The following is a 22,917-nucleotide window of genomic DNA, read 5'->3' on the forward strand; positions in this document are numbered from 1 at the left end:
AAGTCACACACAATCCAAAATTATCCTCTGCCCACCCTCTGGTAGCTTGGCACGAGCAGTCAGGCTTAACTTAGAAGGCAATGTGTAAAGTATTTGTGCAATAAATCATACAATAACACCATATAGCACCACAAAAATACACCACACAGTGTTTAGAAAAATATATAATATTTATCTGAATAATTGCAGGTCAAAACGAATAAAAATGCAATGTGAAATTGTAGAGATATCACTGAAAAGTGATATAAAGTGTCTTAAGTCTTTAAAAAGCAAACAAAGTCTCTTTCAAGCACAAAGTACCTGGTTTTGGAGTGGAAAATCTCCGCAAAGGGCTGCTGAAGAAGAGATACGTGGGATAATGGTGTGTGCGCCGACTTCTCCCCAGCACACACAGACTTGCGTCGTTATTTTTCACATGGGGAAGTTGTGCGTCGTTTTCCGGCGCGCGGACAGTCTCTTTCTGTGGGCCGCGGGATTACCAGATGTCCCGGGGTCTGTGCGTGGATTCTTCTGCTTGTTTTCCTGCTGCGCATCATTCCGCGAGTTTATACGTCGAAGTTTCGGTCTCACGGCAGGCGTCTCGTCGATTTCCTCTCTGGAAGTCAGGCGACGTTGTCCTTGCGAAGCCGTGCATCGAAGTTCCGGTCGCCCCGAAGGCGTTGCGTCGATCAGCGTTGGTGTGCGGTGTTTTTTCTCTCCGCGGAGCAAGCTGTGCGTCTAAATTTTTGGCGCACGAAGAGTCCAAATGAAAAAGAGAAGTCTTTTTGGTCCTGAGACTTCAGGGAACAGGAGGCAAGCTTCTATCCAAGCCCTGGGAGAGCACTTTTACAGCCAGACAAGAGTTCAGCAAGGCAGCAGGGCAACAGCAAGGCAGCAGTCCTTTGTAGAAAGCAGTCAGGTGAGTCCTTTAGGCAGCCAGGCAGTTGTTCTTGGCAGGATGCAGGTTCTGGTTCAGGTTTCTTCTCCAGCAAGTGTCTGAGGTAGGGGGAGGCCCTGTTTTATACCCAAATGTGCCTTTGACGTGGGGGAGACTTCAAAGAGTGGCTAAGAAGTGCATCAGGCCCCCTTTCAGTTCAATCCTGTCTGCCAGGGTCCTAGTAGGGGGTGTGGCAGACCTTTGTGTGAGAGCAGGCCCTCCACCCTCCCAGCCCAGGAAGACCCATTCAAAATGCAGATGTATGCAAGCTGAGGCTGAGTACCCTGTGTTTGGGGTGTGTCTGAGTGAATTCCCAAGGAGCTGTCAAATAAGGCCAGCCAGACGTGGATTGTAAGGCACAGAAAGATTTAAGGGCAAAGAAATGCTCACTTTCTAAAAGTGGCATTTCTAGAATAGTAATATCAAATCCAACTTCACCAGTCAGCAGGATTTGGTATTACCATTCTGGCCATACTAAATATGACCTTCCTACTCCTTTCCGATCAGCAGCTACCACTTCAATACTGTATGAGGGCAGCCTCAATGTTAGCCTATGAAGGGAGCAGGCCTCACAGTAGTGCAAAACGAATTTAGGAGTTTTACACTACCAGGACATGTAAACTACACAGGTACATGTCCTGCCTTTCACCCACACAGCACCCTGCTCTAGGGGTTACCTAGGGCACACATTAGGGGTGACTTATATGTGGAGAAAGGGGAGTTTTAGGCTTGGCAAGTACTTTTAAATGCCAAGTCGAGGTGACAGCGAAACTGCACACACAGGCCTTGCAGTGGCAGGCCTGAGACAAGGTAAAGGGGCTACTTGAGTGGGTGGCACAACCAGTGCTGCAGGCCCACTAGTAGCATTTAATCTACAGGCCCTAGGCACATATAGTGCACATTACTAGGGACTTATAAGTAAATTGGACTATTTAATCAGGTATGATCCAAGGTTACCATGTTTAAAGGGAGAGAGCATATGCACTTTAGCACTGGTTAGCAGTGATAAAGTGCGCAGAGTCTAAACGCCAGCACAAACAGTGTCCAACAAGTGGAGGGAGGCAGGCAAAAAGTTAGGGGTGACCACCCTACGGCTATGAGGTCAATCACACCTTTATTAGAAAAACACTTTTCCAGCCTTTTAACGTCTTTCACCTGCATCACTGCCTTTTTCATTCGTGTCCCAACCTTTTTTTGAGATTGGTTTTCCTTGTGGCTTTTTGTATGTCAAGAACATTTAATTTGTTTTTAGCGGTAGTGCACGGAACACGGGAGAATAACACACCCTTGCTCATGTCCTCCTTTCTTCTTTTGTGCTCTGGTGTGCTACCCGACGTTTTTGAAATGAGAATTCGGTGTTTGATTCTGGGCGTTGGAAGTAAAATGCCCTTTGTAAGAAGTAAAATAGCATTTTTAATTTCCGAAAGGAGTATTTCCAGGTGATCAAAGATATAGCGACGTTACACGTTTAAAATACGTATTTCGAGCCAGATTTTCTAATTTGCTACACGGAAAAAAAAGAAAAAAAAGAAGAAAAAAAAAACTGTTTCTGCACTTTGTAATCCCTCTCCTGATGGACACCATCGCTAGCAGAGTAGTACTGTAGACGCTGTAGGTGGGAGCAGGTCTAAGACCGCTGAGTGTGTTGTCTGTTCTGTCATATTTTGTGGTATGTTGCCTTGATTTTAAAGAGCCACAAACTATGTATCTGGAGCCTGCTTGCCCGTCGCAGAAAGAGGGAACCACACGTTCTCACCGAGCTTCTGCGTTTGTCGTATTTTCTAGTCTTTATAAGACCACGATATCCTATATTATTAAAAGGATCCTGTTTGTTCAGTATTGACAGATGGCAGAAAGGCGTCAGTACTGAGTGGCAAGTGGATGTATGGTTGCACTCAACAGTGAACACGTGGCCTGATAATCTTCCCTGCGCTTTTGTTTACACGGTATTTGCTCTCCCTGGTCATTGGCCCTGAGTTGCATAAGGTGATTGTGGACAGCGCTGCGTGTGCCGTGACTCACTCTCTGCTGAGTTAATACAAGTGTATTTTAATCTGCTTTGCCACTCGACACCTACCCCATCGTTCAAGCCACTTTTAGTGCTTTATTTGCAGTTCTGCTGCGTAGGTACGACAATGCAAGCCACATGTCAAGGTGTTGTGGGGCTGTTTCTCTAGGTGTAAGGGTTTCTTAAGGGAAACATTCTAGTTGCCTTGTTGACCTATTAAAACCCCTTGCGGTTGTTACAGCCGGTAGCCAGGAAACACGTGCGTGTAATTTTTGTGTTGTATTGATCACGCTGTTCTCACAAATGTGAATGTCTTTTGTTTTGCAGCTTATGAGTTTGGATGCTAGGTGACATGGATGAAGTGGCGCTGTCGCTGGGCACGGTCGATGCCTCCTACTTGCCGCACTTGGGAGGGTACCTTGGTAGCGGAAGCAAGCATGCCACCGAAGAATGGGTAAGCGGCAGTCCCCTATTAACGAATTCGTTTTATCTTAAAATCTACCAGGGCCAGAATGCACGCTGTTCGCCTTTTCTTATTGCACCTGCTTGCTTTTAAAGAGGATTATTTTGTCATAATTACCGAGGGACTATCAAACGTCCCTGTGAATTCTTGCCTCCCATTGCATAACGCGTCCACCCTGAGGCACGTGGACTGTAATTAGGTTCACGCCTAACCAGCGGTACTGGCATTTTTCAAGGATTTGATTTGGTGACTGTTAGCACAGCCGAAATGTGTTTTGCCCTGACTTGGAGCCCGAAAGTGGTAGCTTTTTGTCGCTCAGATATTCCGGCAGGTGGTACTGGGACGACGAGTTTACAGATAGTGCTTTGTTTGTCGCCTGTTGAACCACGATACCATGGTTTTAAGAGCCGACTATGAAACACTGTTTGACCTTGGACAATTTAGTTTATTTTCTTGTCACTCCATAGATCTTGTCTGATATCGGATAAATCAGTTACTACAGCAAAGATTTGTGTTCCCAGATTTTTTTTATACGTATGGTCAAGTATGCTCCTCCCTCCTTTTTTTTTTTTTTTTTTTTTTTTTTTAAATTGAACGTTTTGGGGTTTGTAATTTAACCTGTCGTATAGTCATTTCCTTAAACTTAGCTTTATGGAAATGCGACCATCGTGTACATTTCGCTGCAGCGCCCTCTATTATGTTTAAATAAGCCTGTGCATTTTTTTCCAACTCAAACTGCATAAGACGAATCTCACCACTTTCTCTTCTTGTCAGATCTGAACCTTTTACTTTAAATGCACTAATTCTAAGCCTGCTTCTGACTCTTTCTGAAGTGCGGCCTTTTGTAACCTAATGACTGTTTCTCAGTACGGAGGCACAGCAAGAACTCTGAGTCATTAGCTGGGTTTGAACGGGCCGCATTTATTGAGCACATCTCTTTTACCCTCTTTTCAAGCTCTTTGTTTCTGCATGATCTCAATTTAAATGTGAATTTACTTTAAAACCTTTGTGGCACTATTTGAGAATTGCTGCAGACTATGGACTGTTGCTACCACCGGTGTGGTAGAGCACACGATGGTCACTGAATTATGTAATTTTTTTATAGCCCGACCCACGAACAAGTAACTTCTTTTTGTGAATATCGCAGGATGCCCTTGAAAGTTAGGGATTTTAGCTTGCTTGCTTATAAAATGGTCATATGCTGATCTATTGAAAACTTGATGCCTGCATGGTAAAGCAGGCTTTCTCATTCCTGCTGGACACCAACAGTGCCCTGCACATGGTCATTACAGACTCCACGCTCATTCAGTCCAAGGCATGCTCATGGAGAGTGGCTGTTTAGGTGCCATTTGTCGTCATTTTCTGTGTTAAGACAATCCTGCCTCTGTGTATTGACTGAGGGCACTGGCAGCATATTTGTGTTTCTTTGGCTGCTGTCCCAGGATGGAATGGTACAGATCACTGTAACCTGGTGTCCGCCTCTACTGTTTATTTTGGCTCTTCAAGCCCTTTGTTGCGATCGAAAATAGGTTGAAATTAACTTCACAAACATGCTTGGGAGATTTGTGGGCGTGGGGGGCCCATACAATCTTACACTCCAAATGAGTGTTCAATAGCACACTTGTGGGTGGATCAAGGACGGTGTTACACCTCAATTTCACGAAGAAAGGTGTCCCAACATAAGGAGCAAAACAGCATATAAAATATACAGTTAGCATGTAAGGACAGACTCAAGTGAGGTGTAGGACAGAATTACAACATTTAGAAAGCTTTATTACTAAAGTTCGAAGAGGTACAATGCAGAAATCATAAAGTGCAAGTGCAGAAAGTCCTGGTCATGTAGCTTTAGGCCAGCACAGAATAGACAAAATCACAAATATTCTAAGTTACCAAATGAGCAGAAAAAATAGTAAAAAAAATAATTGGACAGCATCTCTAGTAGCATAAGTATGATCTCTGGCTCACCCTCAAATTCGAGAGTTTATATAGGAAATCCAAAAGAAAGTGCATATTCATAATGTTATGAACAAAAGAATTGCAATTCCAGCAAATCGGAGCATTGAAAATAAGAGCATCATATATTGTCACATAACCTGGCTCCCTAACCAATATCCTACTAGATGAATATTAGTTCAGGCCCTTCTTTGCTAATGTCATCCAGAGATGGCTGAATAGACTAGTTAAAAAAAAAAACCAGTGGACTAGTATGGGTAAAATGCTATTCAGTGGACAGGCGGAAGCCGTGCTACAGAGCTTTCTTCAAAACAGTGTTAGTGGGAAATGAGCATGGGTTAGCTTGATGGTGTGCAGCAACAATAAACAATAAATGTGAAGGGTGAGACGTCCATGTTGAAGAAGATGGCGTCGGGGGCCAGCAGAGGCCTCGTTAGCACAAGCCAAGAAAAGGCAAATCGTTTCCTAGGCAATAGCCTCAGACAAGTGTGCACATCTAAACTGGAGTGTAAATCACTTCTCTGCATGATGTTGAGAATGCATAATTTTATAAATGCACAAAAAAATTTGTCACACGTGCTCCATACCTTTTAATCAGGGTTGCCTCTGACACCTTTTCATGGAGCACATCTGGGATGGCTGAGTGCTGATGTTTACTCGAAGGGTTATGTGACAGTGGGCCAATTATAATGATAAAGCTGTCCTAGTTCACATATGTAAGGAAATGCCTCCTTGGCATGGTTACCCCCTGACTTTTTGCCTTTGCTGATGCTATGTTTTGAATTGAAAGTGTGCTGAGGCCTGCTAACCAGGCCCCAGCACCAGTGTTCTTTCCCTAACCTGTACTTTTGTATCCACAATTGGCACACCCTGGTATCCAGGTAAGTCCCTTGTAACTGGTACCTCTGGTACCAAGTGCCCTGATGCCAGGGAAGGTCTCTAAGGGCTGCAGCATGTCTTATGCCACCCTGGGGACCCCTCACTCAGCACAGACACACTGCTTACCAGCTTGTGTGTGCTAGTGAGAACAAAATGAGTAAGTCGACACGGCACTCCCCTCAGGGTGCCATGCCAGCCTCTCACTGCCTATGCAGTATAGGTAAGACACCCCTCTAGCAGGCCTTACAGCCCTAAGGCAGGGTGCACTATACCATAGGTGAGGGCACCAGTGCATGAGCACTGTGCCCCTACAGTGTCTAAGCCAAACCTTAGACATTGTAAGTGCAGGGTAGCCATAAGAGTATATGGTCTGGGAGTCTGTCAAACATGAACTCCACAGCACCATAATGGCTACACTGAAAACTGGGAAGTTTGGTATCCAACTTCTCAGCACAATAAATGCACACTGATGCCAGTGTACATTTTATTGTGAAACACACCCCAGAGGGCACCTTAGAGGTGCCCCCTGAAACCTTAACCAACTATCTGTGTAGGCTGACTGGTTCCAGCAGCCTGCCACACTAGAGACATGTTGCTGGCCCCATGGGGAGAGTGCCTTTGTCACTCTGAGGCCAGTAACAAAGCCTGCACTGGGTGGAGATGCTAACACCTCCCCCAGGCAGGAGCTGTAACACCTGGCGGTGAGCCTCAAAGGCTCACCCCTTTGTTCCAGCACTGCAGGACACTCCAGCTAGTGGAGTTGCCCGCCCCTTCCGGCCACGGCCCCCACTTTTGGCAGCAAGGCCGGAGAAAATAATGAGAACAACAAGGAGGAGTCACTGGCCAGTCAGGACAGCCCCTAAGGTGTCCTGAGCTGAAGTAACTCTAACTTTTAGAAATCCTCCATCTTGCAGATGGAGGATTCCCCCAATAGGATTAGGGATGTGCCCCCCTCCCCTTGGGAGGAGGTACAAAGATGGTGTACTCACCCTCAGGGCTAGTAGCCTTTGGCTACTAACCCCCCAGACCTAAACACGCCCTTAAATTTAGTATTTAAGGACTTCCCTGAACCTAGGAAAACAGATTCCTTAAACTTCAAGAAGAAGAAGACTGCTGAGCTGAAAAACCCCTGCAGAGGAAGACCAGAAGACACCAACTGCTTTGGCCCCAGACTTACCGGCCTGTCTCCTGCCTTCCAAAGAAACCTGCTCCAGCGACGCTTTCCAAGGGACCAGCGACCTCTGAATCCTCTGAGGACTGCCCTGCTTCAAGAAAGACAAGAAACTCCCGAGGACAGCGGCACTGCTCCAAAAGAACTGCAACTTTGTTTCAAGGAGCAGATTTAAAGACCCCTGCAACTCCCCGCAAGAAGCGTGAGACTTGCAACACTGCACCCGGCGACCCCGACTCAACTGGTGTAGAACCAACATCTCAGGGAGGACCCTCCGGCGACTCCGAGACCGTGAGTAACCAAAGTTGTCCCCCCTGAGCCCCCACAGCGACCCCTGCAGAGGGAATCCCGAGGCTCCCCCTGACTGCGACTGCCTGAACTCCATTTCCCGACGGCTGGAAAAGACCCTGCACCCGCAGCCCCCAGCACCTAAAGGAACGGAACTCCTGTGCAGGAGTGACCCCCAGGAGGCCCTCTCCCTTGTCCAGGTGGTGGCTACCCCGAGGAGCCCCCCCCTTGCCTGCCTGCAACGCTGAAGAGATCCCTTGATCTCTCATTGAAAACCATTGAAAACCCGACGCGTGTTTGCACACTGCACCCGGCCGCCCCCGTGCTGCTGAGGGGGTACTTTTTGTGCTGACTTGTGTCCCCCCCGGTGCCCTACAAAACCCCCCTGGTCTGCCCTCCGAAGACGCGGGTACTTACCTGCTGGCAGACTGGAACCGGGGCACCCCCTTCTCTCCATTGAAGCCTATGTGTTTTGGGCACCTCTTTGACCTCTGCACCTGACCGGCCCTGAGCTGCTGGTGTGGTAACTTTGGGGTTGCTCTGAACCCCCAACGGTGGGCTACCTTGGACCAAAAACTGAAACCTGTAAGTGACTTACTTACCTGTGAAACCTAACAATACTTTACCTCCCCCAGGAACTGTGAAAATTGCAGTGTCCACTTTTAAAACAGCTTATTGTGTTTTATGTCAAAAGTATACATGCTAATGTAATGATTCAAAGTTCCTAAAGTACTTACCTGCAATACCTTTCAAATGAGATATTACATGTAGAATTTGAACCTGTGGTTCTTAAAATAAACTAAGAAAAGATATTTTTCTAGAACAAAACCTATTGGCTGGATTTGTCTCTGAGTGTGTGTACCTCATTTATTGCCTGTGTGTATGTACAACAAATGCTTAACACTACTCCTTTGATAAGCCTACTGCTCGACCACACTACCACAAAATAGAGCATTAGTATTATCTCTTTTTGCCACTATCTTACCTCTAAGGGGAACCCTTGGACTCTGTGCATACTATTCCTTACTTTGAAATAGTGCATACAGAGCCAACTTCCTACAACATATTTGCCATCTTGTGTTCTGTTTGCAAAGCATGGCAGTGCTGCATTAGAGTGTTTATGAGCACATCAGATATTTATTTGTTTCCATAGTCAACGTATGACCGAACAAAACCACTATGATTTTTTTCGACAAAAATGTCTAGATGCAAGACTTCTGTAACTTGTAAACTATCGTTGTTTTGTGGCTTTCTACCATTAACCCAGCTAAGTACTGAATCGCAGTGGTAGCCACCTGATCGGTTTAGCCTATATATTCTTTAGTGCATCTGTCTTTGCTTACTGCTGGCTACCAGTAACAGTAAACTTAAACACGAGGGCTGGTTTGTCTGGGAAAAATTTAAAGCTTCTGGCTGGTTTGTATTCCGTTTGTACATTTTTGCTAATATTTTGTTGTTTGTCTGTGTTTTTTTTTTTTTTTTTTTTTTTTTTTGGTATGTTGCTGTTTTGTTGTTGTTTTTAAGGCAATTATATATGTGGGTATTGACATCCTGGGTGTGATTTGTTTTTTGAGTCGCCTGTTGCCTTGTATGTTTTCTTGAACAGCCATGATTTGGGGCATATCTGGATTGGAGTTATACAGAGATAAGTCAAGAACTCTTTTTTTTTTTTTTCTTTTTCTCTTCAGGGAATGGTACATAAATGCTACTACAGTTCAGTACAATAGAGTAGAGGTTTTCATAATCCTAGGTTTTTTAAATTGGTGAAATGCAGAGTCTCATAGTTCATTAAATTCACATTATGTATTTCTTAAAATAACACTCTGTAAATGTACTCCATTGCTGCAAGCATTATTTGTGCTGTGTTCAAAGCAGTATTGGAAAGACGGTTTATAGTTATGCACCTCCTGATAATGTGGATGTGAAGGTGAAATTCCAGAGGATGATTTGTCCCCATCATGAGTAAATGTGGTGCTGTTAGCTTTTTTTAGGTCTCGCCTACCAGACCACTTTTTAGGTGTCGGTAGGCAAAAGCCTCTTGTGGTCTTGCCAAAAACCTACAATAGGCTTGGAGACCGCTCATTGCTTACCATTTATTATTAGTTTTGGTGTCACTTTCATTTTCCTACTCCTTATTCACTAGTTTACCTTCCTCTTCCTGTGTTTGTCCTTCTCCTGGAACATAGTCTCTTTAACAAACTTTTTTTCTTCTGACATTCACCCCTCCTAGCTAGAGAACTACATATTTCTTTGTCTTTAAGCACTCTGTCGAGACTGCAGTGTCCCCTGCATGGTGTACGGTCGTGTTGCACTGCCCTGAGTGCCCAACTGTGAGTATCTGGTATCTTGGTTTTCGATTTTGGCCACAGCCTCCCGCAAATGTAGCATGCGCACGAAGTGCTCTGCCTATACTTTGACATGCGAGAGGTCCTGGACTTAGACGTGTGCGCAGAGCGTACTCTGAAATATTAGACAGTGGGCTGCTGTCCCTGTTATGGACATTTGTAGAGCAGCGGTGGCAGTGTGCATATTGTGGGCTTACCAAGAACTTACAGAGCTTACAGTCTGCCCATTGCTTACCATTTGTTGTCTTCAGTGTCACTCTCGTGCTTGCTTCTGATTGAGTGCATTTCCTTGTCCCAGTTTATGTCCTTCTCCTGTAGCATATCCCCGTCTACCATATGTCTGATTGGCTGATTTCTAACTTTCCACTGTTCATTTTTAGAAAAATACTTTTTTGTATTTTTGCTTAAGCACTTCATGAGAGTGCACATGTTTTCTAGCTCTGTCCTTCTTGCCCCAGATACCAGCCCCAGCTTGCTGTGTTGCTGTCTCCCTTGTATTACATGCAGTCACTTGTGAGCTTCCCCCCAGCTCCATGTGCTCTCTCTCATATGCTATTTTTCCCTTCTGTTGCCAACTCCCTTTTGCATCCCTCTTCTTTTCCTCGGTTGCCACACCTTAAAAAAACAAAAACACTGCACATTTTTAAATTTTGTTTTATTTACGGATCAATCTCAGATCGGTAAATAAAAATAAAAATGCTGCCCTTGTCATTTTGTATATGTGGACACATTGTCAGGCATGCATGCACACATGCCCGCGAAGTGATGTGGTCGCTACAGTTTCCTTGGCCACGCTGGTCACCATCTTGCTGATTAAATACAGCATTTTCAAAAGACAATATTAAAGCCAGAAGGTACCAAAGGCAGGACGTCTTGACTTTGCCGGTGCTTGTTTATCCTTGTAATGGGAATGGAGACCTGCTTGCCAGGTCGTAGTGCTAGCACTCCTGTGCATGTATTTCTAAGTGTAACCTCCACGGTACAACCGTCATGTGTATGAGTGAACCACTGGAGGGCTGTGGGTTCATTTTGAAAGACTCTGGCCTGTTCATGTGCTCAAAATGAAGATTTTTTTTCCCCCGATAGTGTTGCGGAAATTAATTAAGCTAGTTGAAGGTGACTGAAGTGAGGAAAGAGGACATCAGCTTCTCTCTAGAAATTTGATTAGGTCCTTTTTTTTTGCTCTAGGACTTCAGTCTCCCACCTTTTCTGTAACGAGCTGATTATGCTCAATAGCATTGATCCTGAGCTACTAATATTATTAGTATTGTCAAAAAAGATGTTTTGGCTACCCACTGCAAGACTACTAGAACTGATCACCTCGGTGCATAATGAAGAGTTGCCAGCACTACTGTGAAAAGGTTTTTTTAATTTAGACTACCTCTACATGGGTAATGGACAGCAGCCATAGTTACAATGACCCTGGCACCGGAGTCATATTAATAATCTTGCATAATCTGTCCCTCAAATATCAGCTTTAAATATATTTTGGATATCCATTTTTCTCCAAACATTAGGTTATGAGTTCAGAAAATGCACACATTTTTATTGCAAAGATGCACCTTTCAGTTTTCGTGTACATCTATTAATTCAATCAAACGAAAGTTTCTAATTTAGTAGGCTGTGCTACCCACTGGAGAAGTTCTGCCAGGTAGCTGTAGAGTTAACAGTAGCTCATGAGCCTCTCGCTGGAGAAGCCTACTTTAGGAGCTGCTGCTGAGCCTTCCTGAGCACTGTTCTTTGGTAGATGGTTGGTGTCAAGGGTTGGACTGCATTCTCTCTTGTTAAAATATGAAGGGCCTCTTAGGAGAGGCAGGCCTTTTGTCTCTGTCTTTCTGATCACTGTGTAACAACACTGCTGTAAGAAGCATCATTCTCTACAAAGACTGAGTCTGAAAGACTGGAAAGGACACATGAAAGGAGAGCCGAACCAAACTGGTTCAGAAAGCAAAGTCGGGGAATACAATTCCTCATCTGCTTTACCGGCCTAAAAGTGGGAGCTGCTGAAATCCTTGTTGTTCGAGTTCCCTTTAACCAAGGAAAGGGGTGCTCCGCAGAGTGCCAAGAGGACTGCTGTGCAACGGGAGCTTGTGTTTTCCTCACTTACAGGAGTGAGAAGGACATCACCTGGAAGGAAAAGCTGTCTTCTTGTCTGAAAGCACCTGAAAGCGTACCTGCCGGAGAAGAAGCGGGAAAAAGTGAGGCAACCCTAAAGAACCAGGTGGAGCAAAAAGGACCTGATCCTGGATCTGTGGAGTGTTCCACCCAGCTCGAGAGAAATGAACAACATGCTCCGAACCAGAGCATTTCTTGCCTGCAGTGGCCTGTATTGTGGCACTCCCCTGAAGTATGCCTGAAGCAAACTGTGCTGCTGTGATTCAAAAGCTGCATGTCTGAGGCACTGCAGACATTTTCCATTTGACAGTGATACTGTGTTTGTAAGAATTATGCCCCAAAGCGCACCAAGCCATTGTAGAGCCTGGCGCTGGAGGCATCCTTTCGCCTGAGGAGTTTCACCTGGAAGAGGGCCGACAGTGACACCGGAGCCTGCTGACAGCCAGTTCAGGAACTGGCCCTGAAGCTGGTGCTTCTCAGTCTGGATCTGGAGTTCTGTCACACTCGTAGCCAGCACGTGGTTCTCACGAAGAGGCCAGAGAGATCGAATACATGTTGAAGGCCTGATTGAGGGCTAAAACACAAATATCAGTTGCTACACCATCAACCTTTCCATCAGGAGTCCTTATATTAAGTAAGCACACCAGGAGTACCTTTACATTACCTTTTATTTTTTCAGAACTGGAGTGAGTTACTTCACATGTGACTTTTTAAGTATTATTTGTAAGGATCTATAGTATCAATTCTAAACATTTATTTTGATTATTCATTTTAATTTAATATTTCATTTAGTAAAATTATATTATGAAATTCAGTGTTACTTCAAATGTAATATTTTTATGGTATAAATGATTTAAAATACTGTAATTGCACACTTATCTTTGCTGGACCATAAAATACTCTTATGAACCTTAAATCTGCTCTTACCTGAATCCTTAAAACCCCATGCTATCCATTAAAGCATCTAATGTTTGAGTGTATTAAAATAGTTTATTTTCTAAAAGATAATCACTGGGTAGGACAATCGGTTATTGCGCTGCTGATTGTTGAGCTCTGAGCTTGATAAACCACCACAACTACCTCTGTGAAAAGCCTGTGAATGCTCACCATCGCTATCACTGGGAGTCTGTTACTGAAGGGGTTGTAGTTCGTGCAGTTTGCAGAGCCATAGTGGGGCTGTGGCCCAATATCCCCTGCCTGTACTGTGCCCCTCCACCCCAAATAGGCTCTGACACACGCAATTGAATTGTGCGGGTTTCCCCTCTTCTCTCCCACTGTGTGCTGCTTGCAGCAGTGCTTTGTGTTGGTCCTTTTCCGTCCACTTGCTCTGTCCCTTTCGTGCTATTTTTTTTTTTCCTTTTGGATACACGTGTTATATTGGGGCCCGTTCTCCTCCAACCCCTCTTTTTTGTTTTAATTAAAGCACTGCTAGGTCCATTGCCTCACCTTCCGGGGGCCGGGCAGCTCCTGTTACTGCCAAACTGCTTTGTTTTCACAAATGTGCTTTTGTGCAGCTGAAAATTAATTATTTTATTTACTGCTTCAAGTGGCGTTCGCCATTTGGGATGGTAAAATGTCTTTTGTCACTGCTCATACTAAATGATGTGGCCGCATACCATGACGCATACTTGTTTTTTTTTTGTTTGTTTTTTTAACGGATGTTGTACAGCCTCGGCAAAATGATTTTGAATACAATTAATTGGCCAACACAATAGTCATGTCACAAAGGTAAGACCTACTGGCTTTGCCAGTGGTTGTTTTAAATCTCCAGCATCCTTTGAAACATACTATATTTCTTCCAGTCTAAAATTCTGAAAGTGTTGAGGCTGCCTTTCCATGTGCAAGCGGCTGAACTGCCGGTTGAGAGTAACATCTGTCTATGAGGGGTAGGATATGTTCTGGTGTGCAAAAAGTTGCTAAAAGACATCACATCATTTATTGACAGGTTCCATGTCTTTAGTTCTCTTCTGTTTTGTACATCTATTGTGAATATCAGTTTGTGTTGGGGGAATAAAAGCCTCTGAAGATAATTAAATTATTGTAAAACACGAAAAACATGTCACTGCAAGAGGTGTGGTTACGTCAGAAAAAAAGATCCTTATTCTTGTTGGTTTTTTTTTGTCTGAAAATATCTTGGTAGGAAGATGCCCATTTTTGTGCTTCTTTGCCTGCAAGTCAGCCATTAGTTAACTGAAATCCTGAGTGATATGGGAGAAGATATGGACGCAGTTCATACAGTCCATTTTAAGGAGAGCCAGTCATCCTGTAATGCTGTTGGCATGAATTTGAGCCAGGAGATAGTGGCCTTTCTGACAGATATCCGGTTGACCTGCAATTGGTTTCAAAGGTATCTCAGATAATGGTTACAGCCTCAAGGCCCCTGGAGTGCAAAATTTCTGTAGTCTACCGAGCAATTTGGACCCATTTGCGTGAGAGATGCATACCTTATTTACACGGAATGCTTGTAAACATGGACATACATAAAAAATAATTAGAAAATACAAATACATTATTCTGCACTAGATACATCTACAGCCAGATGGTGGTAGCAGTTTATTTTGTTTGCCATTTAGTTAGGATGTATTTATCATCTTCATAATTGTCATTTGTGGTGCTTTGAGTGATGATGTGCAATGGGGGATAGATGCAAAGGAAGTTTGCATAAATCAATGTTGTTCCTACCCCTATTAGTCTCATTTTCCAAAACTTCTTGTTCTGTATTGTACCTGGAGTTACATAAACTGAATTAGGTTGTTGTTTTTTTCTAATCAGTTTTTATTGCCTCTCTTCTTTTACTTTCAAATCTCCTGATCTCACTCGAGTTGTTCCTTTCTGAACTTTGTGTCTCTTCCTGTCTGTTTCTTCCTCACTTTCCCTGTCATGGACTAGTTCTAGCCAGCTTCTCTTCGTGCACCTGTTTCTAACCATTGCATAATTTGCCTTTATTTAGGTTGCATGAAATTGGTCTTTAATTAGACTTTAATTCTTATGAACAGCGTCTCAACAGTGTATAACCGTTCTGTGGACTCTCAACTCTGTACTGTTGTTGACCAGGTTTTAGCTCTGATTTGAATTATCTTTAGGCAATCTTTAAACATCATGTAATGTCTAGATTCATTCTTTAACTCTCTTTCGCTACTGAGAGTCTCTCTCCAATAATGTCTGTCTCTGTCTAGTCATTGGCCTTCTTCTGATTGTATCTCTCCTGAGCAGTCTCTTGCTGTCCCATGTTTTCGTTTTTAGATTTGTCTTTAATCTGTATGCTCTTCTGTGGTCCATCACTAGATGGTCTTTACAGTGTTAAGAGCTTCTCTTTCCTTACTCGTTGGTAGTCTGCACATAACATCTATGTACATCCCCTCGCTGCCTTTGTTGAAGGCTGTGGCCTCTTTTTATTTTCCTATGCTGATGACACTCAGATCATCTTTTCTTTGGCATGGGGTGGATACTCTGAACTCCTGTCTCCTTAATGTTTCAGTCTGTATGAATAAAAGGTCCTTAAAGTTAAATGAGGACAAAACCGAGGTTATGGTGGTGGACAACAGCTCACTGTTGTGTGGGCCTTAACACTGGCCTTAGATTCTGGTTAGACGACAAACTGTCTGTGAAAACCCAAATCTCCAAGGTAGCATCCACCTGTTCTAGTTCTAAGGTGGCTAAAAAGTTATCCGGATGCTCCTCTTCTTTGCTCCGTGGACAGTCATGCAGTCTTTGACCCTATCAAGCCTGGATTTTGGGAATATTCTGTACCTGGGGGGTGGCAAGTCCTCAATTAAACCCCTGCAATTGATTCAGAACTCAGCTACTAGGCTACTGTTTCATCTACCTAATCACTCCTCCGTGTCTTGCATTTTTTGTGACCTGCATTGGCTTCTGGTGGAAAAATGCATACAATTCAAAGCCTTATGCTTCATGCACAAAACGATGTTGAATGCAGGGCCACACTATTTGCATCGGTTAGGGAAACCTTAGTACCCCTAGCGCTCTCTTCGGTCTAGTAATCAGAACTTTTTTAAGGTTCCCAGATTTACAAAGGGCCTGCTATGGCGACCGCACGTTTTCTTACCTGGGCCCTAAGTTCTGGAACACACTTCCCAATTCTGTGAGAAGCTGTCAATCTCTGACCACCTTCGGCAAAAGTTTTAAAACATGGCTGTTTTGATTCTCATTTGTTTTTATTGCTGGCTTGTTACCTACCTCTGTTTAGTGCTGGAAAATCCTGTTCGGTAGCTTTGCACTATATAAAGCCTTATAATAATCTTTACTCAGTGAGTCTGTAGAGGGTGGTAGCCCCCACTCAGTAACTTGCTGTTGCTAGTTTTAGCCCTTCAGTGCATCAACTAGAGATTCTATAGCTTATTTCTAGATGCTGTGTAATAAATCTTTAGTGCTTCTGAAATGTCTCCAGGTAGCAAATAGCTGACCGTAGGTTTTGTCTGGTGCAGTCCGCCTTCCCCTGGATCATCGCTAAGCAGTGCTCAGCCCCTGGACTGCCTCTAGTCAGTGTACATCTCCAATTGGTACTGCTGCTGACTGTCCAATGCTGTCATAAACTGTAAGTAAGAAAATTGAAGGGTTTTTAATGAGTTCAGTCATGTTAGGTTGGTGGAAAGCTGAACAATAAAAGAAGCTGTTTGTGTTCAATGTGAGTGTATTTTCCCTTATATTCTTCACACTGGGAACAGCCCTAAATGGGTTATCAATCTGTGGTATTTATAAGGGATAAAGTACCTCCTGCTGTACATCATATTTAGGCGAATGAACGCACTGCTGTAAATTATAAAGATGTTGCAAGTTACAAAGGAATGCTGTGACCATATAGAGGAACGAGGCTTAAGGCAGGGTTCCTTTATAAGGTCATGGAACTCTGAGGTGACTCAAAATATCGTTATAATGATTGAAATGGAGTACTTTATTTCTTATAATACATGGTTGCCCATCATCCTTCTGTCAAACACCTTAAATCCTTGGTGAATCGCTCTTTTATATAAAAGAAATAGGATGTCTGCAGAAACAAAGAATACAAATAGTCTGGAGTACAAACTAAACACAAAAAGCAGTTAGATGTTTGTTGCAAAAAAATTAGAACCAATTTAATGTAAGTCTGAATAACAAAAAAGCTGTAGCTCAGAATCTGTAGAAACATACAGAGATATTCTATCGTTCCTATAATTACCCCCATTGTGCCAAAAATAAACATGCTGCCATAAAGATCCCCTTTCTGCTGTTCACTGTCGATTTAGGAAAAGATCAGAAGAAGGAAAGGTCAGCTTTTGTTTTTATTGTTCAAACCAAAGCTTTACTCATGCTCTTTGTTCTGCCTTTCACATTTGATGCTGGCTCGGGCAGCAGACATTGTGACATCACAAATCAACTTTAATAGCCTATTACAGTTGCACAGCTATGTGACATTTCTATTACAGGCAACTCGAGAAGTCACAAGTAATCAATAATATCACCAGTAATAAGGAAATTAGAGATGGGTGTTTATTCATGGATTGCAGGCTCCCATGCATTATAAGGTTACTGGAATTCACCAAGGATTTCATTGACCACGTAGAGAAATGGGGCCAAAGGTAATGGAATTCTGAGGTGATTTACAATATCTTTAGAATGCGCTGTGGATGATATATATATATATATATATATATATATATATGTGGTCCCACCATCATCCTTCCTGCAAACCACTTAAATTATTTCTGTTCATGAATTGCAGACCTGCAAAATGAAAGTGGACTCTGATGTGAAACTAAACATATAAAAATCAGTTAGTAATTTGTTTCAAAAGGATAATAGAATCACTTTAATGTATTTCAGGTAAAAAAAAAAAGTTATAAGGCTTCAAATGTGTACAAAAAGGCAGGGAAATTCCATTTGTCCTTTAAAGACCTTTACGGTGGAAAAAGAAAAACTACCATAACTTTCGCCTTTCTGCTGATCGTTTTTCTTTTTCAGATGTGCGAAAGAGTCCCCCCCCCCCCCTTTTTTTTTTTTAGGTCAGTCCTATGCAGCGCAGGCGCTGTCTCTTCAAGACAGGCTCTATTTACTCTATGAGCTTACAGCCCGCTAATTTCCTTTTTGTTGGTCCCTTCGTTTGTTGTTCAAAAATGCTAGCTCGCTAGTGGTTACTCTTTCCTCCTTGTCCCTCCTTTTTTGTGTTTTGTTCCCTCCCCCCCCTCCGCCCCCCCCATGGAGTGGTGCCCAATTACTGGTATCTTTACTCTTCTGTGTTTGTGTTCATTTCGGGGACATTTGTTACTTTTATTCCTGCTTGTGTCACTGTTTGCCAGTTTTTAGTGCTTCAGTTTTGGCACATGCCACATAATCTCTCCTTGCCTCTTCCCCCCCAGCACCTCCCGCCAGCCAGTCGCTGCTTGCATTTTATTGCAAGCATTAGTTAACTTAATCTCCCCCACCATTTAAACAATAACTGTTTTTGTGGTGAAATTGACAGTTTTAACAGGAGAGAAGCCAAAGTATATTGATCGCCGCCATACATATTTTATACATTTAAGTGACAATAGATGCGTTCGGATTGTAGACCCACCAATCCAGATGTTCTTATTTCGGTGTTGAGCTCGGTTCAGTCGCAGAACTCTCTCCCTTCAGCTTGCAGACAGCCAGCCTTTTGCACTTTCCCTGCCTGTCCTCCTCCCATCCCCCATTTCCTTTCCCAGCAGCTTGAGCTGCACCAGCTAACCGTCATTGCAAGCAGGAAGAGCCAGGAGCATTCCTTCTCCTTTGTTCGCGTTTCAACATTTTTGGTGGACAAATGGTTTCAGAGCAAGACGCATCAGAATACCTTGCTGGTTTGCGCAGGGTCTTTCCTTTCCTTTCTTTACGATCCGTGCCTCAAGGGAACTTGAGAATATTGCACCTCTACGGTTTCATTTTCACCAGCTCGTCGCAGCTCCCTTATTTCTTAGCTCAGGAATCCTCTGTAGTGAGTTAAAAATTTTATTACTTATTTGCTGTGCGCAAACTATAAAATGCAAGTACAAACTTCATAGGCGTTTTTACAGCTCCAGATGTAAAGGGATGGGTATCTACTACAATTTAGCTGCAACGAGAATTGTAAAAAGTGCCAAATTGGCATGACTTGGTGCTCTGTCACTCCACATATAAGTGAGCACTACATAAATGTCAACGTGTGTGTGTGTGTGTGTAATTGGTTATCTTCAGGTTCCACTTAGAGCTGATGGGATGTTTCTATTCTCTTTGTTCTTTCAACTTCAAGGGTGCGAAGCAGCCTTGCCACTGAAGCTTCAATCTGCAACGTCTACTTAGACGGCGCTTTCTCAGTAATGTCGCAAACACTTGTATTAGAAAGGGTGTTATTATTACTAAAATAAGCTGTGTTAATTTTACTGATCTCCAAAAGATGAAAGGACATGACTGGAAACACTGAGATTCGAGCTGGTGAACTGCGATTTTGCTTCACTTTTATTTAATCAGTTCGCTACTATCCTGTTAGTGGGGGTTAGCGGTAAAGGCACAATACAATTAATCAATGAAACATTTATATAACAAATATAGATTGAACCCAATGGAGAATGTGGGCTCTTGAGTAGTGCTATCTGTAACTACCTATTTTTGAGGCTTGTCTAGAGATAGTTTTATTTTTTAGCCAGTCTCCTGTTTAAATACAAATCTTAATAAAATACATAAACAGATGTAGAGGGGCTCTTAGTCAGCCCTCTTTATTCAGTGGTCTATTCAGCTGCCATTCACATTTTGGTTCCACCCTCCACATCCTACAGCATAGGACAGTGGGCCAGCCAACTACTGCCATTTATTGGCTCTTTTCACTAAGTGACATTTTGCTGCTGCACATTTGCATATCCACCTACAATGTAGTACACTTTAGTGCCTGGACTGTTGGGCCAACCTCTGCTTTCATTTAATTTATTTATGTGATGCCAATTTGTAGTTTTTTTTTGTTGTTTTTAAAAAAAACATGCATGCAGCCTTAAATTGCATTTTTTTTTAATCCTCTTTAAAAAGTTTAATGTCTAGTACACATTTGCAACAATAAAATAAATAAATATGCAGGTTTGCTAGTGCCAGCTCTTCAGTTCCTGGCAGCACAACACCCAGGATAATGTGCTGCATGGCCGCCAAATACTTATAAGGTTCAAATGGCAACACCTATTGGCTTTGCCAATGCTTGTTTTAAACTGCTGTAATTGTGCTCCATGACCTGCCTTTTAAGTTGGCTGCTGGCTCGGACTGGAGGCTTTATATTGTCACGAGTCAACTGCAATAAATTTGAGCATCAGTGTCATTTCATTATTGCAGTTACTGGTGACTTCACAAATCTGTAATAAAGGCATTAGAGACTGCATTTAATGCAAGGATTGCAGGCTGCCATGTTTTGTATTGTTATTGCGTGTGCTTACCACATGGAGTGAACTGTCTCTGAATACTAAATGAACACTGGTGTCATAAGTGGGTCATGACTTAAGCGTATTTTCTTGTGTTGAAATAAAAAACATGGGGAAAGGGGAGGTGATTCAAGTATCTTTTCCTCTGTGCAGTCACCTTTCATGTTTGAATGTCTTTGGTCAGATATTTGTGAAGTGCTGGTGTTTCACGGTTCCATCCTTTTTGTGTTTCACTCTGCATTTTACCCTTATCAGTGTGCACAGTCCTGTACAGAAGAGGCCCGTTTAAAGTACAGTTCTGCTTCTATAGTCTTTCCATACTGCTTTTTCACATCAATGGGTACGTGGAAGGTGATGTGGTCGTGTGGCTGAATTGCTGACTTAGGAATCTGGCCCGCCGGGCTGTATTGCCAACTTTGGCACATAACTAAAGTTTGTGTGTTTCTGGACAAATTATTTGATTTCCATCTCTTATAAATTGTAAATATATTTAATATAACCAAGCATTGTAAATAATGCACAATAAAAACATGACCAATCATATTGATGTACACAATCTTGATTTTTCTACCAAGCCCACTTTGCGTATGTCCTCCATGTAGCTTCCACGGTAGGTTGATACTATATAAATACCAGCACACATGTACATATACAAGTACTTTGTCATCCCTATTCCAGATTTGTTTAAATCTCACTAAGATGTGACAATGTTACCACAATGCATATAATGCTTGGGTTTGTTTTTAGGGTGATCGAAACTCCAGCCCTACAGTTTTCAGATCGGCAACTTTGAAATGGAGGGAGACGCTTATGAGCAGAAAGAGGCCTTTTGTAGGGCGCTGCTGCTATGCCTGCACTCCACAAAGCCGGGTAAGCCTATTAGTACAGGGATTACACTCAGCAGTAAGAAAAAACGAATGTGGGACTCAATATTATGGATTTATTTAATAAGTATTTTGGATACTCAAGGGCATCTTTTTCTTTGAACCTTTGTATATTTTTAAGAATACTCAGTCTAACCAAAACACAGTTTTTCTAGGGGAGGAATGTGAATGAATGCGAAATATGAACTTACTTTTTCTCCTCAAGAATATGATTGCTCTACTGCAGTTCGGTAGGCCTGTTCTCTCAAATGCAGATGCAGATATCAGTTTCAGTATCAGTGGACACATTTTCTATCTGTATCAGGCTGAAGCTCCTGAAAAGTAGAAATCAATCATAGATCATAGTCCCCTGAAGTTCCTGGGCGCTGGACCACTCTGAAACAGCAGTAGGTTTCCAAGGAAGGGAAAAGTGCTAGGCTATTCTAGAAGTAGAAGCAAATGGAACCAAGTAATGATTTTTTTTTTTTTTTATATATATGTGTGTGATATATACACACACACACACACATATCTCTTCTTATTATGAAAAGGACTCCAGGCAGTCAGCGTGCAAGTGAATTCTCTTTATTACAATCCAATGGAAACACCAGAACGCGTTTTGGTGATAACGCTTACTTACATATAAATACCATCTCCTGCATACTCTCTCTGCGCTCGTCTATAGACATAGAGAAAATACTGCAAAACACGCTTGATTCATGTGCTTGTTAAAACCAATAATATATATTTTTAAATAGCATACAAAATGTATGCTGCCCTACTGCATTACAAATAGTTTATCGCAATCCTTTGAAAATAATCCTTCCTTTATTTTTTGAATACTCCATACCTCTATTTTAATTTGCTTGGTATTTCTCACTATTACAATAGCTCATATATGCTTTCCATACTACCACAATCCTTATACCTGTAACTTGAAGTCAACTAATAGAGTTTTCATATTCCACAACTCAATAATTCATTCACAATTCAGGAGGAATACCTCGATCTCAATAAAACATACAAAATAATTTCCTTTCAAATATCCCTTTTCCAAAATAGTTATAACAGACTCCTTTGCTCTTTTGAATGTTGGATTGCCTTCCAACTGTTCTGCAACATAAAGTTTAAAAACCATTAAAATCCTTAATTTCTTGTACAGAACCTATTCCCATCTACATATTAACAGTTATGCAACTAGTTATTTTCTTTCTCCTTCATGTATTTTGGGCAGAATTTTATTTACTACCTAGAGGGGCACATGTATTTCCGTTCCACAGTTTAAACCATTTGGTTCTGTACTGTCTAAGGCAAGTATGTATCTAGGCTCTAGTATTCTAGGTCCCTTTTCTCTATTTCCCCATCTATGATCTGTCACTATTCCATCAATTACACTATATTTGAAATCCCTCACATCTCCTCCATGTTCTTCTTTATAGTATCTGGCAACTGAGTATGTTACATCCCCATTATTTATGGCTCTCAAATGTTGTAAGATCCTTTTGTTTACCAATAGTGTCGTACTACCT

The 22,917-nt window shown here is 42.5% G+C and overlaps 1 protein-coding gene across 1 annotated transcript in view; it reads left to right on the forward strand.

The window, feature by feature from the left end:
• GPAM (glycerol-3-phosphate acyltransferase, mitochondrial) overlaps window positions 1-22,917 on the forward strand; it is a 242,489-nt gene that overhangs the window by 10,664 nt on the left and 208,908 nt on the right. The window contains exons 2-3 of the mRNA XM_069239392.1: window positions 3,252-3,378; window positions 21,273-21,395. Of these exons, the coding sequence (XP_069095493.1) occupies window positions 3,265-3,378; window positions 21,273-21,395 (237 nt within the window). The 5' untranslated portion in view covers window positions 3,252-3,264. The remainder of the gene's footprint in view (window positions 1-3,251; window positions 3,379-21,272; window positions 21,396-22,917) is intronic.

The sequence above is a fragment of the Pleurodeles waltl genome, chromosome 6 (assembly GCF_031143425.1).
Source record: "Pleurodeles waltl isolate 20211129_DDA chromosome 6, aPleWal1.hap1.20221129, whole genome shotgun sequence".
Lineage (NCBI taxonomy): Eukaryota > Metazoa > Chordata > Amphibia > Caudata > Salamandridae > Pleurodeles > Pleurodeles waltl.